The sequence below is a fragment of the Sorex araneus genome, chromosome 4 (genome assembly GCF_027595985.1).
Source record: "Sorex araneus isolate mSorAra2 chromosome 4, mSorAra2.pri, whole genome shotgun sequence".
Classification (NCBI taxonomy): domain Eukaryota; kingdom Metazoa; phylum Chordata; class Mammalia; order Eulipotyphla; family Soricidae; genus Sorex; species Sorex araneus.
In genome coordinates, this window is record NC_073305.1 from 47336447 (window position 1) to 47360549 (window position 24103).

A 24103-nucleotide genomic window follows, 5' to 3' on the forward strand; every position below is an offset into this window, starting at 1 on the left:
TTCACTCCTTTGACTCCTGTTGTGATATTTGTTCTTTTTCCAAAGCCCTCCACATCACATTCATCCATGAAACATGACAGTTCAGCAGATGAACTTTGTTGTCTTCTATGGAGGTTAGATGGTGGCAACCAACAAGTAACTCTTTGTGGGTATGTGTGAAGAGTTGCTTTTCTCCAATCACATTTCATAGAAGAGCATCAGCTCACAAAAACTTCATTTAGAAGAAGAATATACCAAACTATGTGCAGTATCAGTGAATTCTACATGAATCCAATTCATATAGGAGTAAAAGATTAATTTAGTTAACAGGAAGATGGATAAGACAAATGGTAGGAATTAGACATTGTTATTGCCTACCTGTTCTGTCTCTCACCCTGACCCCTTCCTCTGATATCTAGTGGAGAGTCAAGGCAGGAAGTGGGAATGCATTGACCCTCAAATGTAGTTCCAAATTTATCAATCTCAGGTTCATGATTCCTAGTCAGGAATATGCAAGTTAAAACTGAAAAAGTGGATACAAACAAGCTATCAAAACCTAGGGGCTGTCTGGAATTGGGGAAGAGTAGAAACCTGTCTCCAGTGAATGATAGGTGGTAGGATAATCAGAGAAACTATATATAAGGATAGGGAAATAAAAATATAAATATATGATTTACTGGATCAATTACAGAATAATTGAATTTATTTTTTCCATTAACTTTTATGCTCTCCTAAAGTCTTGTTTGCTTCTGTTTAAAAATCTAGAACTGATTGTGACCAGTCTACATATTACTTCTTTGGAAACCTGCCTGTTGGGTTGTTTGCTAGAAAGAGCTGGCAGAGCTAAGTACTGCAGCTGAAATCAAGGATGAATCACAGATAGGAAGCAGTGTTTTGTACATAGTCTGTCACCTCCTATACTTGTCTTCCCTATGAGGAAAGAGTCATTGGTGCAGATAGTCATTTCCAGGACTATAAGCTAACATCTGAAAGCTCATTTAATGCACCATAAGGTATTATCAGAATGTGTTTGTCATCATTGAGCAGGAGAATTGGGTTGACTAGCCCCTCAGGTCCTGTTGGGGGAGCAGCAGGAAAAGTGAGCAGGATTTTTTTTTTTATATTGAAATCAACATGTCTTGGAAAACCATGATTGGCTGGAAATTCTTTGGTAAATCTTCCAAACCTGCAGTTCTACCCTTCACCTGTGGGGATGTTGTCACTATTACATCTGGGCTGCAGTAGGCTGTCAGTCTTGATAGTGTTGATGAAACCAAGTTACAAGAAATTGCAGCTTCTTTTTATTGAAGGGTGAAGGAGGAGAGCTCACAAATTCAGAGAACCCAGGGGCCACTCCTAGGGATATTCAGCCAGCTGGAGCTGGGGGAGGGAAGCGGGGGAGGGTGGCTCAGTGCCAAACCCTGAGGATGTAGTGCTCCTCAGACCCTATAGTTCCAGAGACCACTAGGGCACTCTGGTGGTGTTTGGGAGGCCCTGTGGTGCCACCAGGGATTAAGCACCTGGCCCCAAGAAGTTGCAACTTCTTCTTATAGACATAAAGGAAATGAACAAAGAAATAGTCAGTAATTGCATCTCATCATTTATATCTAAGAAATCTGAGTAAATTGAAAAATTGTAATTACTCATAAACTGTGATCCTTGTTTAAAGCAAACCATCATTTGGCAGAAATTACCAGACATTCCTTTGGAGAAGTCTTTTTCTGTCAAGATGGTTTCGATTGGGCCTTGTCAAAGTGTATTGACAGAGCTATAACTCTGCACACAATTACAGCATTCAGCCAGGCTCAGCCATATAAGTATCCAAGATACCATTTAGAAAAAAGCCTTTCTGATTGTGTCCCATTGTTTCCACAAATATGTACATACACACCATGTGACCGCTATGAACAAGAGAGGTTCAACTCTATACATAGCTGAGACCCTAACTACATAAACTCCTAGCCCTTCCCATTAATCCATGATAATGAGCAAGAGTCCAGAATATCATTGCTGGTGTTTAGGGAGGTCCCAGAGATAGTATAACAGCCTAGAAATTGCCATAGTAGATTATAGACAACAAATAGATTTGTTTAAACTAAATTCAGGCCTAATTCTGAAACTGAAGACTTTCATTAGTTTATCACCATTTTTTAGTATTTATTCTTCCCTTCAAACTCATTTTGTTGAATTCAAAACCTAATAACTTTATTGCACATTGTATTTCTTCCCTAGATTTTTTTTGGGGGGGTGGAGAGCTTAAGAATAGAGTTGGTTTTTTGAGGGGTTTTTTTTTTAATTTTTTTTACAAGAGTATAGCTGGGACACTGGCTTTCAACTCGTTCTTTCCTTTTCCCAGGAAAAAGTTCCATACTTTCACAACTTTGTGATTTTGCTGTTCCTGCTCTCCTCCGCCTCAGTCCCTGGTGGAATTGTGCTCTTTAGCTTTCAAATTAGCTACTGCTCTTTGTTCCACAGCCGGGCTTTTCTCCCAGAATTGGTGATGAGGTCCTCCAGTAAACTTCCTCACTAGGGTCCCATACAGGATTCTGTATTTAATTCAATTTTAACATGTTTTTTGTTGTAGTATCACAAGTGTTTCTCTCATTTCCATCAATTTGACCCTGCCCCTGCCCTCTTCTTCCCTAGAAATTTTTTCAGGTAGATGGACTAGAAAGACTGGAGCAGGAGAGGTATTCTCGGTGAAAAAGTTGAAGTTAACAAGATAACCAAAACAAAAATTTCGAGGAAAATCTTAGTTAAAAAAAAAATCTATACTGAAAGTATTTAAAACTTCAAAAAGAGGCTGTGCCTTTCTTCGTGTGTAAGTAGAGATGTGGTCCCCACCATGTAGGGCCTTAATTTTCAGCTTTTCTGAGAAGTTTGTTTCTTGGAGTCAGTAGGAATACATAGCTTTGTCTAGATTTTTGTGGGAAGTATTATATTTTAACTTAATTCCTCAGCCTTGATTTTTTAATTTTTACTGTGAAACTGCAAGTCAAATATCATGTTAGTTAAATGGTCTTCTGTATTGTCAGAAGTTTACCCTTTGATTTCATTTTCCTAGCTGATGACTGTTTTTTCTAAAGAAGTGGTTCTCTAAGTTTAGAATATATCAAAATCACCTGCAGGACTTGGAAACACCGAGAATGATGTTCCCATTATAAGAATGTTGATATAGTAGGATTGGACTATAACCCAACAGTTCATATTCACAAGCTCTCAACTGATGGTGAGGCCGCTGGTTTGGGATTTCTCTTGAGAACCATGTTCTAGAAAGTGCTCTGCATTAAAGGTGCTTTGCCTCTCCTTGGCACAGGTACTGTTCCTTTCTGGTTTGTCTCAAACATACACATGAGAAGGCAACTATGCACACATAGCATCTTCTAGAGACTCTCTGACTCCTGATGAAAAATGCATGCTTCATCACTGACCTGAAAGTGATGGATTTTTTTTCTCTTTTCCTGTTTTTCTTAATTGTTCTTATTTCTCTCTGTGCTGTCCCCTCATTCTCGCCCCTTTCTCTCTGGTGCAGAGATGAAGATAGTTGGGTGTAAGTTCTTCCTTTTGTGTCATGTCTGCTTTTTGCCTGCTTGGTTTTCATCCTCATTTGTCTCATGGAATGTTTCAATGCTGGGGCGGGGTGTCACATACATTATTAATCCTTCATCAGCCTCACCTTTTGGGATAATTGACATTTTTTAAAAGAAACTACCAGCCCAGTCCAGTCCAGAAAACTATGTATTACTTTGGGTGTTTATTAAGATCTTAGGAAACTAAAGACATTAGAAATGCTTTGAACCTTAATTAGTCCAAGGCGTGTAGATAGAAGAAGCCCTTTTATGAAACATATTAGCTACTCCCATTAAAAGTAAAATTGGAGGGTGGGGAGCAGAGAGATAGTACAGTGGGCAGGGTACATGCCATGCATGCAGCCTACCCAGATTCTTTCCCTGGCATTTGACATGTTTCCCCAGCATAGCCAGGAGTAAGCCCTGAGCACTATTGGGTGTGGCCAAAAAAACAAAACAAAAACAAAAATAAAATAGCAATGCTTAAAAGAACCAAAAAGTCAGAAAACTGTTCTTTTCAGTCCTGTTGGATACATTAAGTACAAAGGGCCAACACATAGAGCCATAACTTTTGTAAGAAAGGGGGTGAGGAAAATATTTACAACCTGTAAATTCAGAAGATAGTGTTCCATTTAACTATCAAATGAGGCTGTGGTAATATATCTAAGGGATGGTTTTGAAATAACCATATATGGTACCAAAATAAGTTGGAAGATATCACATTAAGTCCCTTCCTAGGGCAGAAAATTTTGTAACAATAAGGTCAGTAAAAGTTCCAAGTCTTCCTAAGAGTCTTTTTGGGTCTCTTCTTCGAAATAAGAGCTACTACAAAATAAAGCATATGTCATATGCCTGATTCTGTCTAGATTAAATGGTTGTTAACATCTCCACATCTCCATGTCAGGAAACTTTACTCTTATTCTGTCAACAGATAGAATTGGTGACAAACTGAGCTGACTGCTGTGTCTCCTGGGGAAAAATTAGCTCTAGTTCTATATTATTTAAAAGTGAGAAAGCACTGTTTGCAGACACCCTTTCTAATTCTGTCTAAAAGTAAACAGGGTGTAAATAGTATTAAACATTGTTATATTTGAATCCAAAGGCATCTAATGTGTTATATCTTACACAGAGTAAAAATATTATAGGATCATAGATAAAATACAGGGATTAAGATTCCTGCATTGCGTACAGCCAACCCTGGTTTGATTCCCAGCACTGCATAGGGTTCCCCAGCACCACCAGAGTGAACCCTGAATACAGAACCAGGAGTAGACCTTGACCCTGCAATATATGGTACATCCCCCTCAAAAAGAGAAATATAAGACATTCAAACAAGACTCAAAACTTTAAATGTTCTGGAACATTTCTCTTGGGACAAAATTTCACAAAGATTGGAACCATGTGGCCCCAAAACTCCAAGGCAGGCTGGAATGTCTCACAGGAGATTTTCTTGCTTATACATGCTCCAGTGTTTGAGATAGACCTCAGTTTCTGAAACCTCTATGGAAACTGTTCTCAGAAAAGTTCTGCAAATGTGTTGTGAGCTCTCTCCAGAGTAATACTAGGATGCTGGTCTTTGGAGTATCATTCCTGAACACAAAGGCATGCAATTCTCCATCACTGCTAGACACCATGTCCATGGTTTGTAGCAACTATCATAGGGCTCTCCCAGTCCCCTAAGATTCCTCAGAGCTGGAAGGCATATTTTCTGGAGCTAGGGATATAACTCAGTGGTAGAATGTTAATCTTGAGTGTGAGCTCCAGGTTAATTCCCAATACCACACACATACACAAAAAGACGAAAGCACCATTTTCTTTTAATACATCTTTGTAAGGTCCTCAGAACATTCAGGCCAATACTTGCCATAATGAAAATAACCTCAGGCTTATTACCTTACTGCTTCCCAACATTTATTTGTGTAGACATAGGAATCTGGATTTTGAGTGAATATTTGTAATGTGGTAAAGCTATTCTTGACATAAACACTGAAAACTAGATATCAGCGTAGCACACAAGCCAAATTCAGTCATATGTGTGCGTGTGTGTTTATGTGTGTGTGTGTGTGTACTGCCTGTCATCTAAGAATGACTTTTCACATTTTTAAGAGGATATGAAAACAACATGTGATATAGAGCCTAAGTTAGCTACTATTTGGTCTCCTGTAGAACAAGTTTGCTAAGCTCTGCCTATTCTTCAGTTGCTCCGCCTACACTTTATCACTTGTTCTCTGAACTGCAGCTTTACCAACAACTAACACTGGCTAATGTATAGAACTGTTGAAGGTACAAAAAGATGATTTATTCTGGGTCCCTCTTATAAAGGCACCTTCAGCTTCATTCATCTTTACATTCAGGTAACTGTTGCAAGTTAACCCAGTTCGAAGCTCTAGGGGGTATAATATATTAATGCTAGAAGATGCTCTGCCAACCTTAGGAAACAGAGGACACCTGAAAAGGGGGATCTGACAGCCCTCAATAATACTTGTTCCTACTTCCGAAGAAAAATGCCCCCTCACAGCATTCCTCCATGCTGCTTGAGAACTTCTCAGCTCCCCACTCCCAACCCAATTTTACCAGTGTTCCAAAAAGAATCCCTTAATCTGATTTCTTAAAATTAAATGCTGGTAAGCATCAGAATAACCTCTTGATTTTTTTTTAATTTAATGCATGTACACAAGCTCTACTCAGGCCCCACTGAAATCTCAAGGGACAGATGCTAGAAATCTAGTTTTAAACCCCCTCCCCCAGTTGATTAAAATACAGCCAACCAGCCAGTGGTCCACAAATGAACTTTTGTAGGCCTTCTGGCAGAATGATGAAGAGACTAGAAGTGACATAGAGACAATGGTGGAGGGTTGTGGGCACTTTGGTGGTGTTCGAGTACAGTAAGTTTGTACATCAATATCATATACTTGAGTACTATTGTAGCTGTCATACCTAAACTATAACAATTTTAAAAGAAAACAATAGGAATATCAGATATAGCTTAAAGGGGGAGGGGCTTGTTCATCTCCATAACAATATACCCGTTCTTATCACTTGATAGATTGATGATAACTTTTATAGACACCTTCTGGAAACCGTGCCTTAAACCAAAGGCATAGCTCGACTGGTAGGCCCTGTAAGCATATGACATGCAATGGGGACAAAGAGCAGAAAATGCTAGGAGGCTGTCTGTAAGGCATGATGGTCATTAATACTTAAGAGGTTTTGTTTTGTTTTGTTACTTAAGAGTTTTTTATTCTCTTCCTAGATTTTCTTCTAAATTCCAGTTAGTGGAAAGCTCAATGTCAAAGATTTCCCAGAGAGTTTTTGACAAAAAGGCTCCAGCCATGTTAACTTTTACAAAACTTCATTCTCAAAATTGGTGCCATATCTTACAAAATGTCAAGCTATAACGCTACTTAATATTTACTCCTACTGAGAATAGCCGTTGTCTGTTCTCAGATATCTGACAAAACCAAGCTGTGTGAATCTAAATCTCAGAGTACCGTTACTTTTGTCAATAATTTTTACCTTGATGATCACCAAAAGCATTCTGCTTAAATAAAATTTTTTTAAAGAATTAAGAACTTGGGGCTGGAGCGATAGCACAGCGGGTAGGGCGTTTGCCTCGCACGCGGCCGACCCGGGTTCGATTCCCAGCATCCCATATGGTCCCCTGAGCACCGCCAGGGGTAATTCCTGAGTGCAGAGCCAGGATTACCCTCTGTGCATTGCCAGGTGTGACCCAAAAAGCGAAAGAAAGAAAGGAAGGAAGGAAGGAAGGAAGGAAGGAAGGAAGGAAGGAAGGAAGGAAGGAAGGAAGGAAGGAAGGAAGGAAGGAAGGAAGGAAGGAAGGAAGGAAGGAAGGAAGGAAGGAAGGAAGGAAGGAAGGAAGGAAGGAAGGAAGGAAGGAAGGAAGGAAGGAAGGAAGGAAGGAAGGAAGGAAGGAAGGAAGGAAGGAAGGAAGGAAGGAAGACTTAACAACTTTAGGAATATCTGATCCTTTCATTTGAATTGACATTTGGATGTAAAATGCCCTAGACAAATGGCCCAGAAACCATTAGCTCATTCTGTAAAACACCAACTAAATAAATTTCCAACACACAGGACCCAGTTTTATATTAGCGTCCAATACCATATATTGCTAGAAAAAGGTATAAATGTTTCATTTACAGAACGTGTTTACTGTAACATACTTGTATGTAAACCCACAGAAATAGACAATGATTTACAGCTTAAAAGTATCATTGCTGGCAGCAAACCACTGCTTTTAAAAAGCCATGTGGATTATCTAGAGAATTAACTTTCAGAGAGTGTTGGTTTAAACAGGACAATTTTTAAACACAGTGCCTGTACTTTAAATCATACATTTAAATTCCCTGGACTATTCGCTCTATGCCAAATCAGCCTAAAAGTTGAGTAATTGCTTACATTCTATAGGAAAACTAATATGTAACTAAAAGGCTTTAATTAGAATTAGGATCTGAGGTGTCTGTTCCAATTGTTAAAACTTTTAGGTGTAACAAAATCTGATTTATCAATTATAATTACAGTAACTGAAGTAAAATTCCCAATTACATTTTAATTTTACTTTCAGCACTGACTTTGCTCATCTTCTGTCCCTGACAGTAGCAAAATAATAAAGTTGAGTTTGCCTTTTCTTCTGTTTACCTCCTCCACAATATCTGCATACCTGGGTACTAGGAGGGTTACACCAGGGATATTCAAAAGGCACAGTTTAAAACTCCAAACTCACCCAATTTCACTGTGCATGCTCTTCTTAACTCAACTGTAGAGCTATCCTATCTGCCTAGTAGTTGCATGTGTGTGTGATTTTTCAGGACACATTATCCTCTAAAAGTTCATTATAGCATCAGGGTTGTTTGAGAAATGGACAGCTTTCCTATATTAGAGAAAGTTCTTATGACTGTCAGAGAATAATTGCTTCTGCTAAGTTATTCTTTCCTGTAAAGTATTTTGAGAGTTCATTATGTGAAAAAAAATTAATCCTAATTGCAGTAACAGAATTGGATTGAAAGGTGACTTGAAGAATAGAAATCTGATCATTAAGACCAAACCAAGCTCCAAAATATTTGTCAGTCCTGTTTCAGACGTAAGAGACACTCAGATACTGCCACAATTAGGGTAGTTAGTCAGTTCAGGGAAAATGCCATCATGTAGCTGTTGCTGACCAAACCAGAAAATTCACTTGCAAACTAAAAACAATCTCTGTCATTGGGATTTCAGGTAATAAAAATATTTACATGTGCTAGATTTTCTTCAAACTGAAGTAGAATCTATGGCTTCAGAACTAGTTAAATTTTCAGGTTAGTTCTATCATATTTTATTTGTTTTCTCCAGGCTACATCACACATCTTTCCCTTGACCTTACCTTTTCTCTTTTGCCATTCCCTTCCTTTGAAGATTTTTTCACTGTCTTTCCTATTTTTCAAAGCAAAAGCTCTTTGGGATATCTGAAAACTGGCTAAGTCACAAATTTAGAAGCTTAGAGCAGTTTAAATGAACATTCCCATCCTCCCTTTTAAAAGGTAGTTTTAACTAGGGTCCTTTCAGACTTGCAGTATCAGAGAAACTTTTAAACTACAATCACAGGCCACAAATTTATCTCAAACTACAGTCTCAAGCAAAGTGAACTGGAGTCAGACACAGGGAAGTGAGGAGAACACAGTCTATTGCTGCTCCAGTGCTATTTAGCACCTATGCTTCCGGAGAGTCATCTGCTCCCAAAGCACCTCCAAGAAAAAGAAGAAAAAAGTGACAGGTAATGCAGTGACTTCTGTCCAGCACTCCAAAAGGGAATGAGATTTGGAGTCAAACCTCTAGAAGGAAGAAATAGTTTATCCTTCAGTGAGACTCATAGGACTAAGGACTGAAAACCGTAAACCTATTAAAGAAAATTGAAACTGGTTTTTTTTTTTTAAGGAAAACAAGAATCAGTACTTAAGACATAAACATGATTAAAACAAAGTGTTATTCCTCTTTAATATAATATCTTTTTTATTTGGGAGACTAATTAGATTATAATTGTTCTGCTGTAGGGTAGGTAGAGACTGAAAAGTTACCTGTAAATCCAAAAGATGATTCTCTGCCCTGTCTTGTCCCATCCTCAGCCAAGCTGTGGTGAACACCTATAGAATTCAGATTTTAAAACACATGACTAACCAACCTGCACTGATAATGGTAGAATATTCATTGTTATTAACCAAGCTTGGAATGCCCCACCTGAATCCTGGAGGGTCCAAATGCTAGCCTAGTCCTCCATTCAAATGAAAGGTACTGTTTCTGTAGTCATGGAGACATGGCGTTTCTTTCCCCACAGGTGACATTCGCAATGACCTATATCTAACTCTGGAAAAGGGGGATTTTGAAAGAGGGGGAAAAAGTGTGCAAAAGAATATTGAAGTAACCATGTATGTGCTTTATGCAGATGGAGAAATCTTGAAGGTAAGACTTGCCAGTTTGTTTGTAATAGATATTTATTCAACAATAATTCTAGTATTTCTGTGGACTTTGTCTAGAGACCCATTCTCTTTAGGCAGTACTGAACTCAAATCATCCGTAGAAGTACCTTTTCATTTCTTAAGTGAAATTCTGTAGTAAACCTTGATAATGACTTCCAGTATTACTAGAAATTCTTTTCAGTTTCTTGTCCAAACCCTTCCTGCTCCAATTTAGAGCTATTTCCTATAGTTATGTCCTTTATATTGCTTCTGCCACTCTCTCTAGTATCACTATCCATTTTTGGCAACAGCTATTAAGTCTACTTTTTTACCTTATTGAACTAATAAAAAAATTTCATCCTTTGATCTTACTTACTTGCTCATGGCCAACTTATATGACAATGAACTGCAGATTCGGCTCTAAAAGATTATTTCCATCCAGTATAGGACAAGGATCCTATAATTCTATTGAAATTAGAGACCCTGAAGTGCTGCTTTTCTACTTCTATATTTCCATTTTTCCTCAGTAATGTTTTAATGAAGTCTCTGGCAAATAGGAAGACAACATTTACCTTTGGTAGGAAGCAGTTAAGTCTTTTACAAACCTTGCTCCTGTATATTAACTATAGCCTTGCCATTTAAATATAGCACTAATAATAGTTCACATTTTACAGAAGGAAAAGGATAAAATTGGTAAAAATGTTGCAAATCTATAAAAGAAGATAATGTTAGAAGGGTAGTAGAAGTAATGATTTGTATATAATTTTAAAATTCAAGTCCAGGGAAATAACCTAGGGATCAGAGAGAGGTACATCCTTGTATGCTCTAAGATCTGACTACTATTCCCAGTACCATGAAAGTAAATAAATAAATGTTTTTAAAATCCACTCCATGTATTAAGTCATGTACCTTTTTTATGGATAATGCTGAGGTCAGCAGAGCTGTCAGCTATTGATATCACTCAAGTGAAGACAGGGAGCTGCTCCTGATTATAGTGGAGCATCAGCCTTCTAGAAAAGGGGCATACACAGCCCCTTCCTGGCAATATCTGGGAACTTGGGTTAAGTTAAATCTTGTTTGCTTTTTTCACATCAAAAGACAGTCTACCAAAGTCTACCTAAAATACTAGTTCAAATTGGACTGAGGAAAAATGGAAAACAAGTACTTTACACTTTATAGCTAATTATTTTTCTAATCTAATAAAGTATTTTGAACTTTTCATTTCTCCTGAGGAGTTTGTTGGTTTTTGTCTTAGTGAAGATGATACCTAACTCAGTGATGCAGTTGCATCACTCTTGTCCTTTCAATTCATTGATTAGTATGTTTGGTTACTTTTGCCCCAGGGGAAAAGAAGCATTGTAACTGCTGATTCCTTATACTACACAGAACTGTTTCCGAAAGTATTGAATTTAATTTAAATGAAATTTCCCATTTCATAGATTTGGCCTGGTGGGAAGATGAGGTGTGCTCAGCGGAGAAAATAGTGTGTCTTAGTGACAGAAATCCAGAGGCTCCCTCTAGGATGATGGCATCTTATTTTGCTTCTGTCTTGCAGGATTGCATCAGCTTGGGTTCAGGAGAGCCAAATAGGAGTTCCTACCACTCCTTTGTCCTCTACCACAGTAATAGTCCTCGCTGGGGAGAAATTATCAAATTGCCGATCCCCATCGACCGGTTCCGGGGCTCCCACCTGCGCTTTGAGTTCAGGCATTGTTCTAGTGAGTGAGATTTCTCTCCACATTCCTTTGAGGATATTAATATAATTCTGTCCTCTCTGGAACAGAATTAAGAGGTTCTTGTGAGCAATTGTGAATAATGAGTACTCACAGACAGGATGTGATCAGAGGCTGTAATTTGGACAGTGATTCAAAATCCTGAGGCCTCTCTCTAAATCTGACCTAGACACTGGATAGTCCACATTCATTATCTTTGATTGTTTCCTTTAAATTATTAAACTGCTTAAAGAGCCCCTTATTTACCAATACCAGCAATTTAGTTTCTATTTAGTTCTAGTAGCCTGTATACCTTGAAATATAATTTCAATTCAGTTGTAGTTCTAGTATATTTTTCATCATTCCTGCAGTCCTGTTCCTTAATTAATGAAAGTTCCTAATTAATTAAAGAAGGAAGGAACAAATAAATAGCATATTAGTTTTCCACAAGGTGAATTTATGTTAAAAAGCAAAGTTGGTGGCAAGCAGACAAGTGACATTTGACTATGATTGCAGCAAAGGATAAAGGGGAAAAGAAACTCTTTGGCTTTGCATTCTCACCCTTGATGCGAGATGATGGCACCACTCTGTCAGATGACATCCATGAACTCTATGTGTATAAGGTATGGAATCTGACTCTCTCACTCAAATCCCTGTTCCCTTGTTGGTTTTCATTGTGTGAGCTGGAAAATTCAGGGTAGTATGATGGTGGGTAAAAGCAGGACTGGACATTTGTTTCCCCTTGCAAGTAATGCCAATACATCATTTGCAACCTTTCACTACACTAATGGAAATACACCACCAACCCTTGTTTTCCATCGTGTCCTTGGCCAGTATGTTCAGAGTCCCTCTATTTGAGATCATGTTATGTCATCGGTCACAATATGGCTGCCTCTGAGGTTGCCAGCACATTAAGTAGAGGCCATGTGTACACCATGTTCTCTTAAAAAGGCACCCAAGCTATTCTGGGGAGTTTCTGAACAGAAAGGACTTTTGGAGGGTTTTTGGTGTGGAGGGAAGAGAGGATGAAAGAGAGAGTAACACGCTCAAGAGAGAACACAGGCTTCTCCAAGGGCGGAGAGAGCCCGTACACATCCCGGTATTAGATACGAAAGCATGAAAGTACACATCTCAAGAAGGGAGATGCAGGCTACACATGTGCTCGGTCACTACATGTGCTCAGCCACGTGGGCACAAGTAGCACATAGGCTCAGGCAGCACATGTGCCTGAACAGAAAGGACTTTTGTAGGAGCACCTGAGATTCAGGGTCCTGCATCAAGAAAATGTAAGAGTAAACATTAACACAGAATTCTCTGGTGCCTTGTTACGTATGGCCTGGTTTAGGAAAAAATCCTACATTCTCTACTTTTGCCTACAGTGTGATGAGAATAGCACATTTAACAACCATGCTCTGTACCTGGGCCTACCCTGCTGCAAAGAGGACTACAATGGCTGTCCAAACATACCCTCTAGCCTCATCTTCCAGCGCAGCACCAAAGAGTCTTTCTTCATTTCCACCCAACTCTCCTCCACCAAACTCACCCAGAACGGTAGGTGATGGTGCTGAAAGGTGGTATGATTCACTGTTCTCAGTTGCTGGTTACATGTTGCTGATGTATATTAAGGGGTACAAAAGTTACTACATTTTTATGCTATGGTCATGGAATTCTTTTTGTTTGAATTTAAAGGAATCACTCAATAATAGCAGCCAGCCTACAAGGTTTTCCGTGGTTTTAACAGCACCAGAGTGCATTTCCAACGTTCACAAATGTGTCTTTAGTCTTTTTTTTTTCCTGAAACATTATTTCAGGACCTGCTGTATCAGATAGATAGATAGATAGATAGATAGATAGATAGATAGATAGATAGACAGACATATATATCCTTTTTTAGTTGAATCACTATGAGATATAGTTACAAAGCTTTATGTTTGAGTTTCAGTCATATATAATGATTGAACACCCATCCCTCCACCAGTATACATTTTCCACCACCAATGTCCCCAGTATCCCTCCCTTGCATCCTACTCCTTCCCTTGCCTGTATGGCAGATAATTTACCTCTTATTCTCTCTCTACTTTTGGACATTATGGTTTGCAATACAGATACTGAGAGGCCATCATGTTTGGTCCTTCATCTACTTTCAGTTGTGTCTTTGGTCTTGGCCTCAGCACTGAAAAGGCTGTTTATAATGCTTATAACTACTTCTCTTTCTCTAATTTGCATTTGTCCTCAGCTGAGAGTGTCTGGGCTTCTCTTGTATGCCAAGGTTCCCATCTTTTGTGTTTACGTTCTAGTGGACCTCCTTGCTCTGTTGAAATGGAAAGCCTTTCCAGACCGGATCATGGACATCCTAGGACGACTACGGCATGTCAGCGGGGAGGAAATTGTTAAGGTAGAATTTTCATGCATTTTATGCATTTTGTCTGAATTAGAATTTGGGATAAAAGGTTTTACTTTTTTGTTAGTTCCTGCCAGTAGCTTCTAAGATCATTTCTCTAAGTTTGTGATAGATTTATTAATAAAAATGAAGGGATTTTACCCCTTCTCAAAAAGTCTCAGACTTAGTACATTTTAGCAGCTATATTTAGGTTACAAAATCTATTTTCTGACTGGTTTTTCTTCCTATAAAACAAAACAGTGAATAAAGGTGAGTGGTAAACACATCCACTTAGAAACAATCCCATTACTTTCTTCTGTCTGCATTCTTGTAGGTCTCATTGCTTTCTTTGGTCTTTTTCTCATTTCACATTTTCCTTACTTTGGAATTCTTTTACCACAAACACCGCTTGATGTCCTTCTGTAGATGCTCTCTTGGTTGTCTCTAAGAACTCTAAATTATGCTCTCCATTAATTTGTAACTGCTGATTTTATGCATTCTCTCAATATCTATATTTAGGAAATCTTTTCTACTCCCCTTCCTTAACTACTTTTTCTAGTTGCCTTTGTGAAATCTCCTAAATAAGGAATGGCCTTAGCAAACTGACTGCTGCACTGTCCCATCCTTATGAGGATTCTTTGTACTGAACACTGCTTACCTGTCTGAGAAAACTCTCAGGCACTTTCTGGTAGTGAAAACCCAAAAGATGTATTATATACAATAGGTTGAACTCTCCTGAGGAAATGCAGATGTAAAATCAATAGACAGTAAGATAGAGATTAAATATCTGTCTTAAGTTTTCTAGGGAGGTAAAATAGTTTATAGAAATTTACTTAGGAAAAGGAAGGACAGAGAGAGGAAGAGAGAAAGGAGAGAGACAGAGAGAGAGAGAGAGAGAGGGAGAAAGGAGAAGAGAGAGAACTAGGGAAAACATAGGCTTTTCCAGAGTTGAAAAAGGTTTTGGAAGAAGGGTATATACAGTTTTTCCAAATGGAATTAGCCTGTAGTTTTCTTCATATATAAAAGTTAAACTGGGTATTGTCACAGGAGAAAAGCCATGGACTCTTGATAATTTTTAAATATTCTTGGGCTCTCCTACAACTTTCCCTTTTATGAGGGGTCCACCTTTCTATGAATGGTGCCTCAGTTTTTACATCTGAGTGGTGCTTCTATTTCTCCAAAGAGCTAAATTTTTGTTCCTCATGCCTTTGGGCTAGTTCAGGACTAGAGAATTTCTTCTTAGCTTTATTATGTCCTCAAAACTCATTACCAGAGACCCTAGTTTTTGAGACTGAAAAATATCACTGCCTCCTGACATTTCTCTGGACTTAGTTACTAAAATACTAAAATACAGAAATCCAAAACTATGCTGCTGCTAGTGCGGCCTCCTGACCTCATATCTCTTCATTCTCAGCAATGGAAAACAAATTACCAAATGCTTTCTTTTCAGCAGATCGACTTTAGGGGGGAGAAACTCCAAATCAATAATAGTGAATTTTTTTGTTTAAATACTGAATGTAATCAAAGTAAAGTGAAAGTAAAGTGAAATTTACCAGTTACACATGTGGGGTGGTGGGCTGGGGAGGTGGGGGGAAGGGGGGAGGTATATCGTGATTCTTGGTGGTGGAATATGTGCACTGGTGAAGGGATGGGTGTTTGAGCATTGTATAACTGAGACTTTAAACTGAACGCTTTGTAACTTTCCACATGGTGAATTAATAAAAGAATTTTTAAAAAATCACTGCCTCCAAAATTCCCCCCCCTCAGAAAGTCCACCCCTTTAAATCTTTAAGGAGTATATGGATGATGATCTCTCTTATATAAAATTGCTTCCTGTTGGCAGAAGGTGTGGACCCACCTTAAATATCTTTAAAGGCACCTCCAAGTGTCTTCTCATCTTTGTCGTTGCAAGTATCAAATCAAGGGACAGTTTTAAAATTTGGGAAGTATGAATTTTTTTCACAGCAGAGCCTGGCAAGCTACCTGTGGTGTATCTGATATGCCAAAAACAGTAACAACAGGTCTCACAATGGAGACATTATTGGTGCCTGCTCGAGCAAATCAATGAGCAATGGGGTGACCGTGATTAAGAATCATAATTTTTAAAAAGAATACTTTACAAGCAAATTAATACTAGTTTTTAAAGTTAAATTCATACATAAGATTCTTTTTACTTATATATGAAATATCAACCAGTAAACAGGCCAAATATATTTTAAAATCTGATCTTTTCAAGTTAGAGTGTCATATTCCTGATAACTGAATATCCTACCAGCTATCTTTTTTTTTATCGTTAATTTGTCTCAAGTCAGAAAGAATGTAAAGAGTATGCTAGCATTATTTTTTCACTTTTCATAGGAAGATTTAAAGCATATACAAGATAAACAATAATATAAAAAATTCTCATGTACCTATCACCCAACCAGCAATAATTGTCATTGACCCATGGCCAGTCCTACCCATCATCACTCCATGAAGTCTTTTGCCTTATATATTTTTAAGATAAGGCATAAATATTGCTCCATTAAATTGCATTTGACCAACAGAATGAGATTTTGTATTAAAAGACTTAACTGTCATGAGCATCTGTTATTTCCTCCTTGTTTTTTGTAATTTCAAAAGAAGGATGCTCAAGGGATATGTACCAGGGCTCTCTCTCCACTCTTGAGCAGCCCCTATCTTCCCATGAGCACATTATTCTCTCTCTGACTCTCTCTCTGTCTCTCTCTCTCCACCCCCTCCTGAAAACTTAAAAAGAAAATCTATTATACTTTAAAAAATGCTGAAAACAGATAATACTTTTAGATATATTATGTTTACTTATAGTCCTCAGCAGCAGCATTTGTCCTTTTCCTAGGATACTAATTTCTAGTTCAAGAAATAGTTTCTGTAAGTAAAGCCTAGCTTCCATCTCCTAATCCTAATGTCTTCTGTGGAGTCAAACTCTAATAGAGAATAAAGGACTACAAAACTCTTTGATATCCAAAAGAGTTAGCTGTTTTTCTAAAGAGAATTTTTTTTAGAATCACCTTGTCTTTTATTTCATAATTGCAATTTTATAAGAATGTTCTGTTTTGGGGCTGGAGCGGTAGCACAGTGGGTAGGGCATTTGCCTTGCAAGCGGCCGACCAAGGTTCGATTCCCAGCATCCCATATGGTCCCCTGAGCACCACCAGGGGTGATCCCTGAGTGCAGAGCCAGGAGTGACCCCTGAGCATTGCCGGGTGTGACCCAAAAGGCAAAACAAAACAAAACAAAACAATGTTCTGTTTTGATATTGGTAATCAAATTTGGGGCCTCATGCATGTGAAAGTACCATGGACCAACATTCCTGGCCCTTCAGTCCTATGTTTTTTGATAACTGTTCTTTTCTTAGACATTTAGCACTTGTCTCTTTCAGGCCCATTGGACTTTAAGAAAATAACCCCTAGATATCCCTTCGCAGAGTAGATACAGAGTACTAGTTACTATTTTTAAGTGGTAGTTTGAGATCAAAGATCTTTGGTTTGATTTACTGAAATATTAGTCATTGGTGTATGATAGTTTGGCCATATGTACAAGGTTTCAAGACCTAAGCCCTCTGATTTCTATGCTGTTGCAGTTTCTGCAGGACATCTTAGATACACTCTTCGTGATTTTGGATGATAATACAGAGAAATATGGCCTGCTGGTGTTTCAGTCTTTGGTGAGTCTTACCCTCCCTGCTTTGTAAATTTTGATTACCTATACTTAAATATAAAGTTTTGATTTAATAAAATTAATTTATTAAACTCAATCATCACATGGTGTAGCTGTTTCCTATAAATGAAGGGCTAAGAAGTATCACCCAAGGAAGATTGACCAGCCAACATAGGCAGATCCCTACAAGATAATGTTTCAAAATTTTAGCATGATCAAAGCCAGGTCACAACTTTATATTTTTGACACCGAATTTCATCACTATCGCAGGGATGCCTGACCCTTGTAATAGATATTTTTACCAACAAAAAGTGCAAAGACTAATATAAGGAAATTTTTTTTTTATTTTCAAAATGGGGTGTAGCCACAAAAAAATCAGATACTTGTACTAATCTGAGTATTGGTTATTTGGGATAAGCAGAACCTCAGAAGACTGCTTAGTGAAAATAAATATTTAGTGCATTCTGCTTACTATATCCAATAATACAGAGGGTTTTATGTTTAATGTTTATGCTTTATGTTTATATATATGGTTAATTCTCATTAAGCATATATATAAGCATATATATGATATGCTTAGATATGTTATGCTTATTTACAGTCCTCAGCAGCAGCATTTGTCCTTTTCCTAGGATACTAATTTCTAGTTTAAGAAGTAGTTTCTGTAAGTAAAGCCTTGCTTTACTTCCATTGAGTATATATGTGTATATATATATATACTCAATGACTACCTAATACTTTAAGAACAGTTTGAATGACACTGTTTATCCATTTAGATTTACTTCTTCCTGTATTCCTTATCTAGTCAGTGCCAAAGCTAAAGGGTATATAGCCATTTGTAGGCTTATTTGTCCCAAAGGACAATATTTTGACTCATTTCCAGGTTTTTGAGATAACTCAGTATTTTTAATATCTACCCATGGCATATTCGATATGCCAAAAACAGTAACAACAAATCTCACAATGGAGAGGTTACTAGTGCCCACTCAGGCAAATCGATGAACAACTGGATGACAGTGCTACAGTGCTGCCTAAAAATTGGTTTTCTTATCCTTGGTTTGTCTGTATTGTATCATGTAGCATTATTGTGAAGAGGATCAGCTCCATGTCTGAATTGGAAGGTCAGGGGTAGTAAGAATAGAAGAAACAAGACAAAACTACAAACACAGTTGACTTAGATGTGGTACAGGGTGAGGGGGGCAGCAGTAGGGGTGGGGAAGAGACCCTTATTTATTTCTGGTTGGAATATAGGCTGGTCAAGCCTTTTTAGAAAACAATATGAACATTCCTCAAAAAACTTGGAAATGAGTTCTTATTTGACCCAGAAATTTCACTTCTTGAAAACATAATGGAAAAAAAGACGTTTGCAGTCCTACATTTCTTGCAGTCCTGTCTATAAAAACCAAAAATCTTTAAGTAACTCAAGTGTTCAAGAACAGATAACTAGAGGGGCTGGAGTTTTAGCACAGCAGGCAAGGCGTTTTCCTTGCATGCAGACAACCTGGGTTCAATTCCCAGCATCCCATATGGTCCCCCAGCACCGCCAGGAGTAATTCCTGAATGAAGAGCCAGGAGTACCCCTGTGCAATGTGGAGTGTGACCCAAAAAGAAGAAAAAAAATCCAGATCATTACATAAAGAAACTATGGTTCATATACACAATAGAATATTACTCATATACACAATAGAATATTACTCAGCCAACAGAAAGTTAAAATCATGAAATTTGCAGCTATGTGGATGGATGAAGAGTATCATGCTGAGTGAAGTTATTTAGTTGGAGACCTACATAGAATGATCTCTTTCATATGCTGGTATCACTGTATCACTGTCATCCTGTTGCTCATCGATTTGCTCGAGCAGGCACCAGTAACATCTCCATTCATCCCTGTCATATTCAGGGTCAGGGGAATGAGGCCCATTATTGTTACTGGTTTGGGCATATTGAATATGCCACGGGTAGCTTGCCTGGCTCTGCTATGTGAGATTCTGTATCGCTCTCTTCCGGGAACTTTTGTTTTTCAGTCTCTCGATATTGGCCGTTGATGAAATTATATGGTGCCAGGGGCAGTTTGTGGGTGTGACTGCCAAGCTACTGGAAAACTGGGGATCTGGGTGGAGGAGGCCCAGTCCTGATCCGAGCAGGCATGGAGAGCTCAGCCATGGGTCCATACCTGGGTTCCTCTGCTGGTTCCTTCATGCATGAGGCTCATCCGAGCATGTGGAGAGGGGCCTTGAGACATGGCTGTGGCTGGGTTTTGAAGGTTTTCGGCTGCCAATGCTCTGCTTAGGGCAGGGAGGGAAACTCAATCTGCCCCCACTTCGAGGTATCAAGAAACATAATCGTAGAATAGCAAATGTTGAAAGGTAACAAAAACAAAGAACAGGAGAACTAGTTTTCAGTAGGAAGCATGCCATGGGGGGTGAGGATTGCGGGGGCAAATAAAACAGGGAATAGAACACTACAACAGTGGTGGAGGGAAGTATTCAACCAGGAGGAAGAGTGGGGGCTGAAAGGTAATAAAGTATTATGCATGAAACTATATCAGCAACAAACTATATCAGTGTCAAAAGTTGTATGTGTGTGTGTGTGTGCGCGTGCGTGCACGCGCTGCATGTGTGCAAACACACAGACACACAGGCAGGCTTTGTAATTGACAGTGACTTCATTTGTTTTGTTTTTGTTTTGGGGGTCACACCCAGTGATGCTCAGGGGTTACTCCTGGCTCTGCACTCCAGAATTACTCCTGGTGGTGCTTAGGGGACCATATGGGATTCCAGGGATCAAACCCGGGTCATTTGCATGTAAAGCAAGTGCTCAACCCTCTATACTGTTGCTTTGGCCCTGCAGTGACTTAATTTAAACACACACACACACACACACACACATACACACACAATTTTAATTTTACATTAGCCCCCATGGGAGACATTAGAGAAATCCTTGACCATTTATCATTTTTTAAAAAAGCAAAAGTTGTGATTCATGTGAGGAATTAGTCTGAGACCTTCAGTGAACATTGGTATCCTTTGTCTATCCTAGGTATTCATCATCAATCTTCTTCGAGACATCAAGTATTTTCACTTTCGACCTGTAATGGACACCTACATCCAGAAGCACTTTGCTGGAGCCCTAGCATACAAGTAAGTAGCATTTGGCATCATTATTAAGACTTGTGTTTTAATATAAAGATAAAATTTGTTTTGAGATTATACCTGATGATAGGGGACTATGCCATTTCAGTATCAAATCTGAGCCTATTATATATAAGTCATGTACTCATCAGCCCTTTGAGTAGATCTTGGGCCCAAAATATAGAATTTTTTAAAAGTTCAGTGGCAACCGCAACCATGTTTTGTTCAGCTAACCTTATTTTTAAAAGTTTATTTCTGACATTAGAAGAAAATGTTCAGTTTTTCATTATTGATTATGATGTTATCTATAAATTTTCAGCTGTCATTTTCAGCATAGCACATTACACAGTTTCATACTTATTCTGAGAATGGCAAACTTAAATATAAGTCTTGCTTGGTCTTGGAGCAATAGTACAGTGGTATAGCGCTTGCCTTACACATGACTGACCTGGTTCAACACCCAACACCACATATGGTTTTTGAGTCCTGAGTGCAAAGCCAGGAGTAAGTCCTGAACACTGCTAAGTATGGCCCCCATCAAAAAAAAAAAAAAAAACCCAAAGAGGCCTTGGTGGTATAGTGGTTAGCATAGCTGCCTTCCAAAAAAAAAAAACCCAATAATAATAAGTATTGCTTTTCCTATGAGAAATATAGATAAATATATAACACAAATGTCAAAGAAAAAATTCTACCTAATATAAAAAATAATATGATTGGTAAACACAATCAATCTAAAAAGGCAGGTTGGATCAATAATTCAATAGACTAAGTGCACACGTAGAAGGCAGGAGACAAAATTCAGTCTCAGTACTGAATTTTGGTTCCCAACACAACAAAAAATGATCCCAAGCATCAAGCTGGAAGTAGCCCTAAGCACTGCTGGTATGTATCCCAAATCAAAAATTAAAAATCATTAAAGCAGTTAAAGTGTCTACTTCCTTCTTTTGAACTGATACAGTATTTGAAAACATACATTAAAACCCTGGTGTGGATTAGAGAGGTAATACAGGGTTATGGCATTTTCCTTGCACTCAGCTGACCCAGCTTCATGTGTCCAGTGCCACACGTAGTTTCCCAAGTACCTTCAGGAATGATCTCTGATCACAGAACCAGGAATAAGCCCTGAGCATCACTATGTATGACCTCCTCCAAAAACAAACACTAATGTTGCAAGACTGTGAAACCATTGTACATGCTGCCTAGAGAATAGGTGCTGTGCTGTGTGCTTTGCATGTGTCATCTCAGTAGAATTCACATTAACTGAGATATACTACTTTCCCTTTCCATTTATTAAGTGAAAAGAATGAGCTACACAGAGAGTAAATAACTTGCTCATGGATACAGATCTATAACCATAGGTTCACCTGTCATCTGATTAGGGTCTTCCCTCTTGACCTCTGTGCTTTATTACCTTGTACTCATCTCTCACTCTGTCAAGCCATTCTACTTAGGTGACTTTGTTCTAGAGAAATAAAATCATTGAGATGGAAGTTGAACAAGGAGAGACACAGAACTATGTACCATTATTCAGTCTGTTAATCTTTGTTGCATGTTCTAGAGACAGCAATTTTAGACAAAACAGAAAGGTATATAGTCCAAGACTTTGGGGAAACTTTTTAAATTTTTTTTAAATTTGTGTCGGGGGGCTGGAGCAATAGCACAGCAGGTAGGGTGTTTGCAATCCATGCAGCCGACCCGGGTTCGATTCCCAGCATCCCATATGGTTCCCTGAACACCACCAGGAGCAATTCCTGAGTGCAAAGCCAGGAGTAAGCCCTGTGCATTGCCAGGTATAACCCCAAAACAAAACAAAACAAAAAATTGTGTCAGGGCCACTGATGTACCAAGAGTAGCACACTACATTTGATGGGGTTTAACAAACATGTTAGTAATCTCTTATACAAGAGCTTAATGGCTCCAGGATGAAATGCAGCAATCTTTACACACTTTCCTCTAAGGAAACTTTATTGGACAATTTTTAGCGGATTATTCATAACAAGCAATATAAAACTAATTGTTTCAATTCTGCTTTGGAGGTACAGTTTGGGATTTGGGGTGGAAACATTCAAAATATGGTGGTGGGAAAGTGCGACGGTGGTGGGATTGGTGTTTGAATATTAAATGAATTATTGTGAACAACTTTATAAAAATAAAATTAAATTTTTTTTAAAACGTGTGTCAGGGGCCAGAACAATTCAGCAGCTCAGGTGCTTGCCTGCATGCAGCCTTCCCCGGTTTGATTATCAGTGTCCCATATGGTTCCATGAAGCTCTGCTAGTAGTGATCCATGAGCATAGGCCCCAAGAACTACCCCTGTGCACTGCCAGATGTGCTTCCCACTCCCCTCCTCCCACCACCACCTCCAAAAAATAAAAGTGTGTCAGAAAGAATGGAAAAAAATGATTATATAGTTAATTAATGTTTGGCAACTCTTTTGTCAGTGAGTAGTATTATCTGGTCTCAGATGATCCAGAATTCCTCAGCTGTAATCATACCATTCGAGTTTATCAGCCATATGTTATTTCTTATATGGCTAACTCAGGACAGTGCATAGTTAAGGCTGCATTACTTTGGGACTAAAGTGGATGTCTGGAACTGTTCTCTTTCCCAGGGAGCTCATCCGCTGTTTGAAATGGTACATGGACTGCTCAGCAGAACTGATTCGTCAAGATCACATTCAGGAAGCCATGCGGGTAATTATTGACCTCACTATACAAAAAAGGGCCCAACTTGTATTTTTTGTGAGTAATCTCAGTGGCGTAGTATGTAGGACAAGTATTTCATCCCTCTACTGTGGCCTACTTCCCCAAAAACCCTAATTCACATAATTCTCCTTTCCTCACCTTGATTTTGCCCAGAAGAACTTTTTAATGGAAGTAACTTTGGTTGATAATATAATATAGGTTTAAGATATAAAGCATTATAATTTTGCATCTATATGTACTGCATAATACATTATGCAACCAAAAATATAATATCTACCCACCATTATGGTAAATGACTGCTTTTCATTCATCCAATCTATCCAGTTCCTACATCTTCTCCAATGAAAACTACCATTTTGTTCTCATAAATGAATATTTTTGTTTTATTTATCTATTTCTTTTCTTTATCTTGCATACAGGAATATGTATTTCTCTTTTTTCATATGACTTATTTTTACTTAGCATAATGCCTTCTTGGTTTATCCAAGTTGTCATAATGG

At 38.4% G+C, this 24103-nt stretch overlaps 1 protein-coding gene across 5 annotated transcripts in view; it reads left to right on the forward strand.

The window, feature by feature from the left end:
• Positions 1-24103, forward strand: part of DOCK3 (dedicator of cytokinesis 3) — a 440374-nt gene that overhangs the window by 287075 nt on the left and 129196 nt on the right. For all 5 annotated transcript variants that reach the window (XM_055135368.1, XM_055135371.1, XM_055135372.1 and 2 more), the window contains exons 15-22: positions 9874-9998; positions 11550-11712; positions 12223-12329; positions 13086-13257; positions 14004-14101; positions 17688-17771; positions 20807-20907; positions 23510-23591. In XM_055135368.1, the coding sequence (XP_054991343.1) occupies positions 9874-9998; positions 11550-11712; positions 12223-12329; positions 13086-13257; positions 14004-14101; positions 17688-17771; positions 20807-20907; positions 23510-23591 (932 nt within the window). The remainder of the gene's footprint in view (positions 1-9873; positions 9999-11549; positions 11713-12222; positions 12330-13085; positions 13258-14003; positions 14102-17687; positions 17772-20806; positions 20908-23509; positions 23592-24103) is intronic.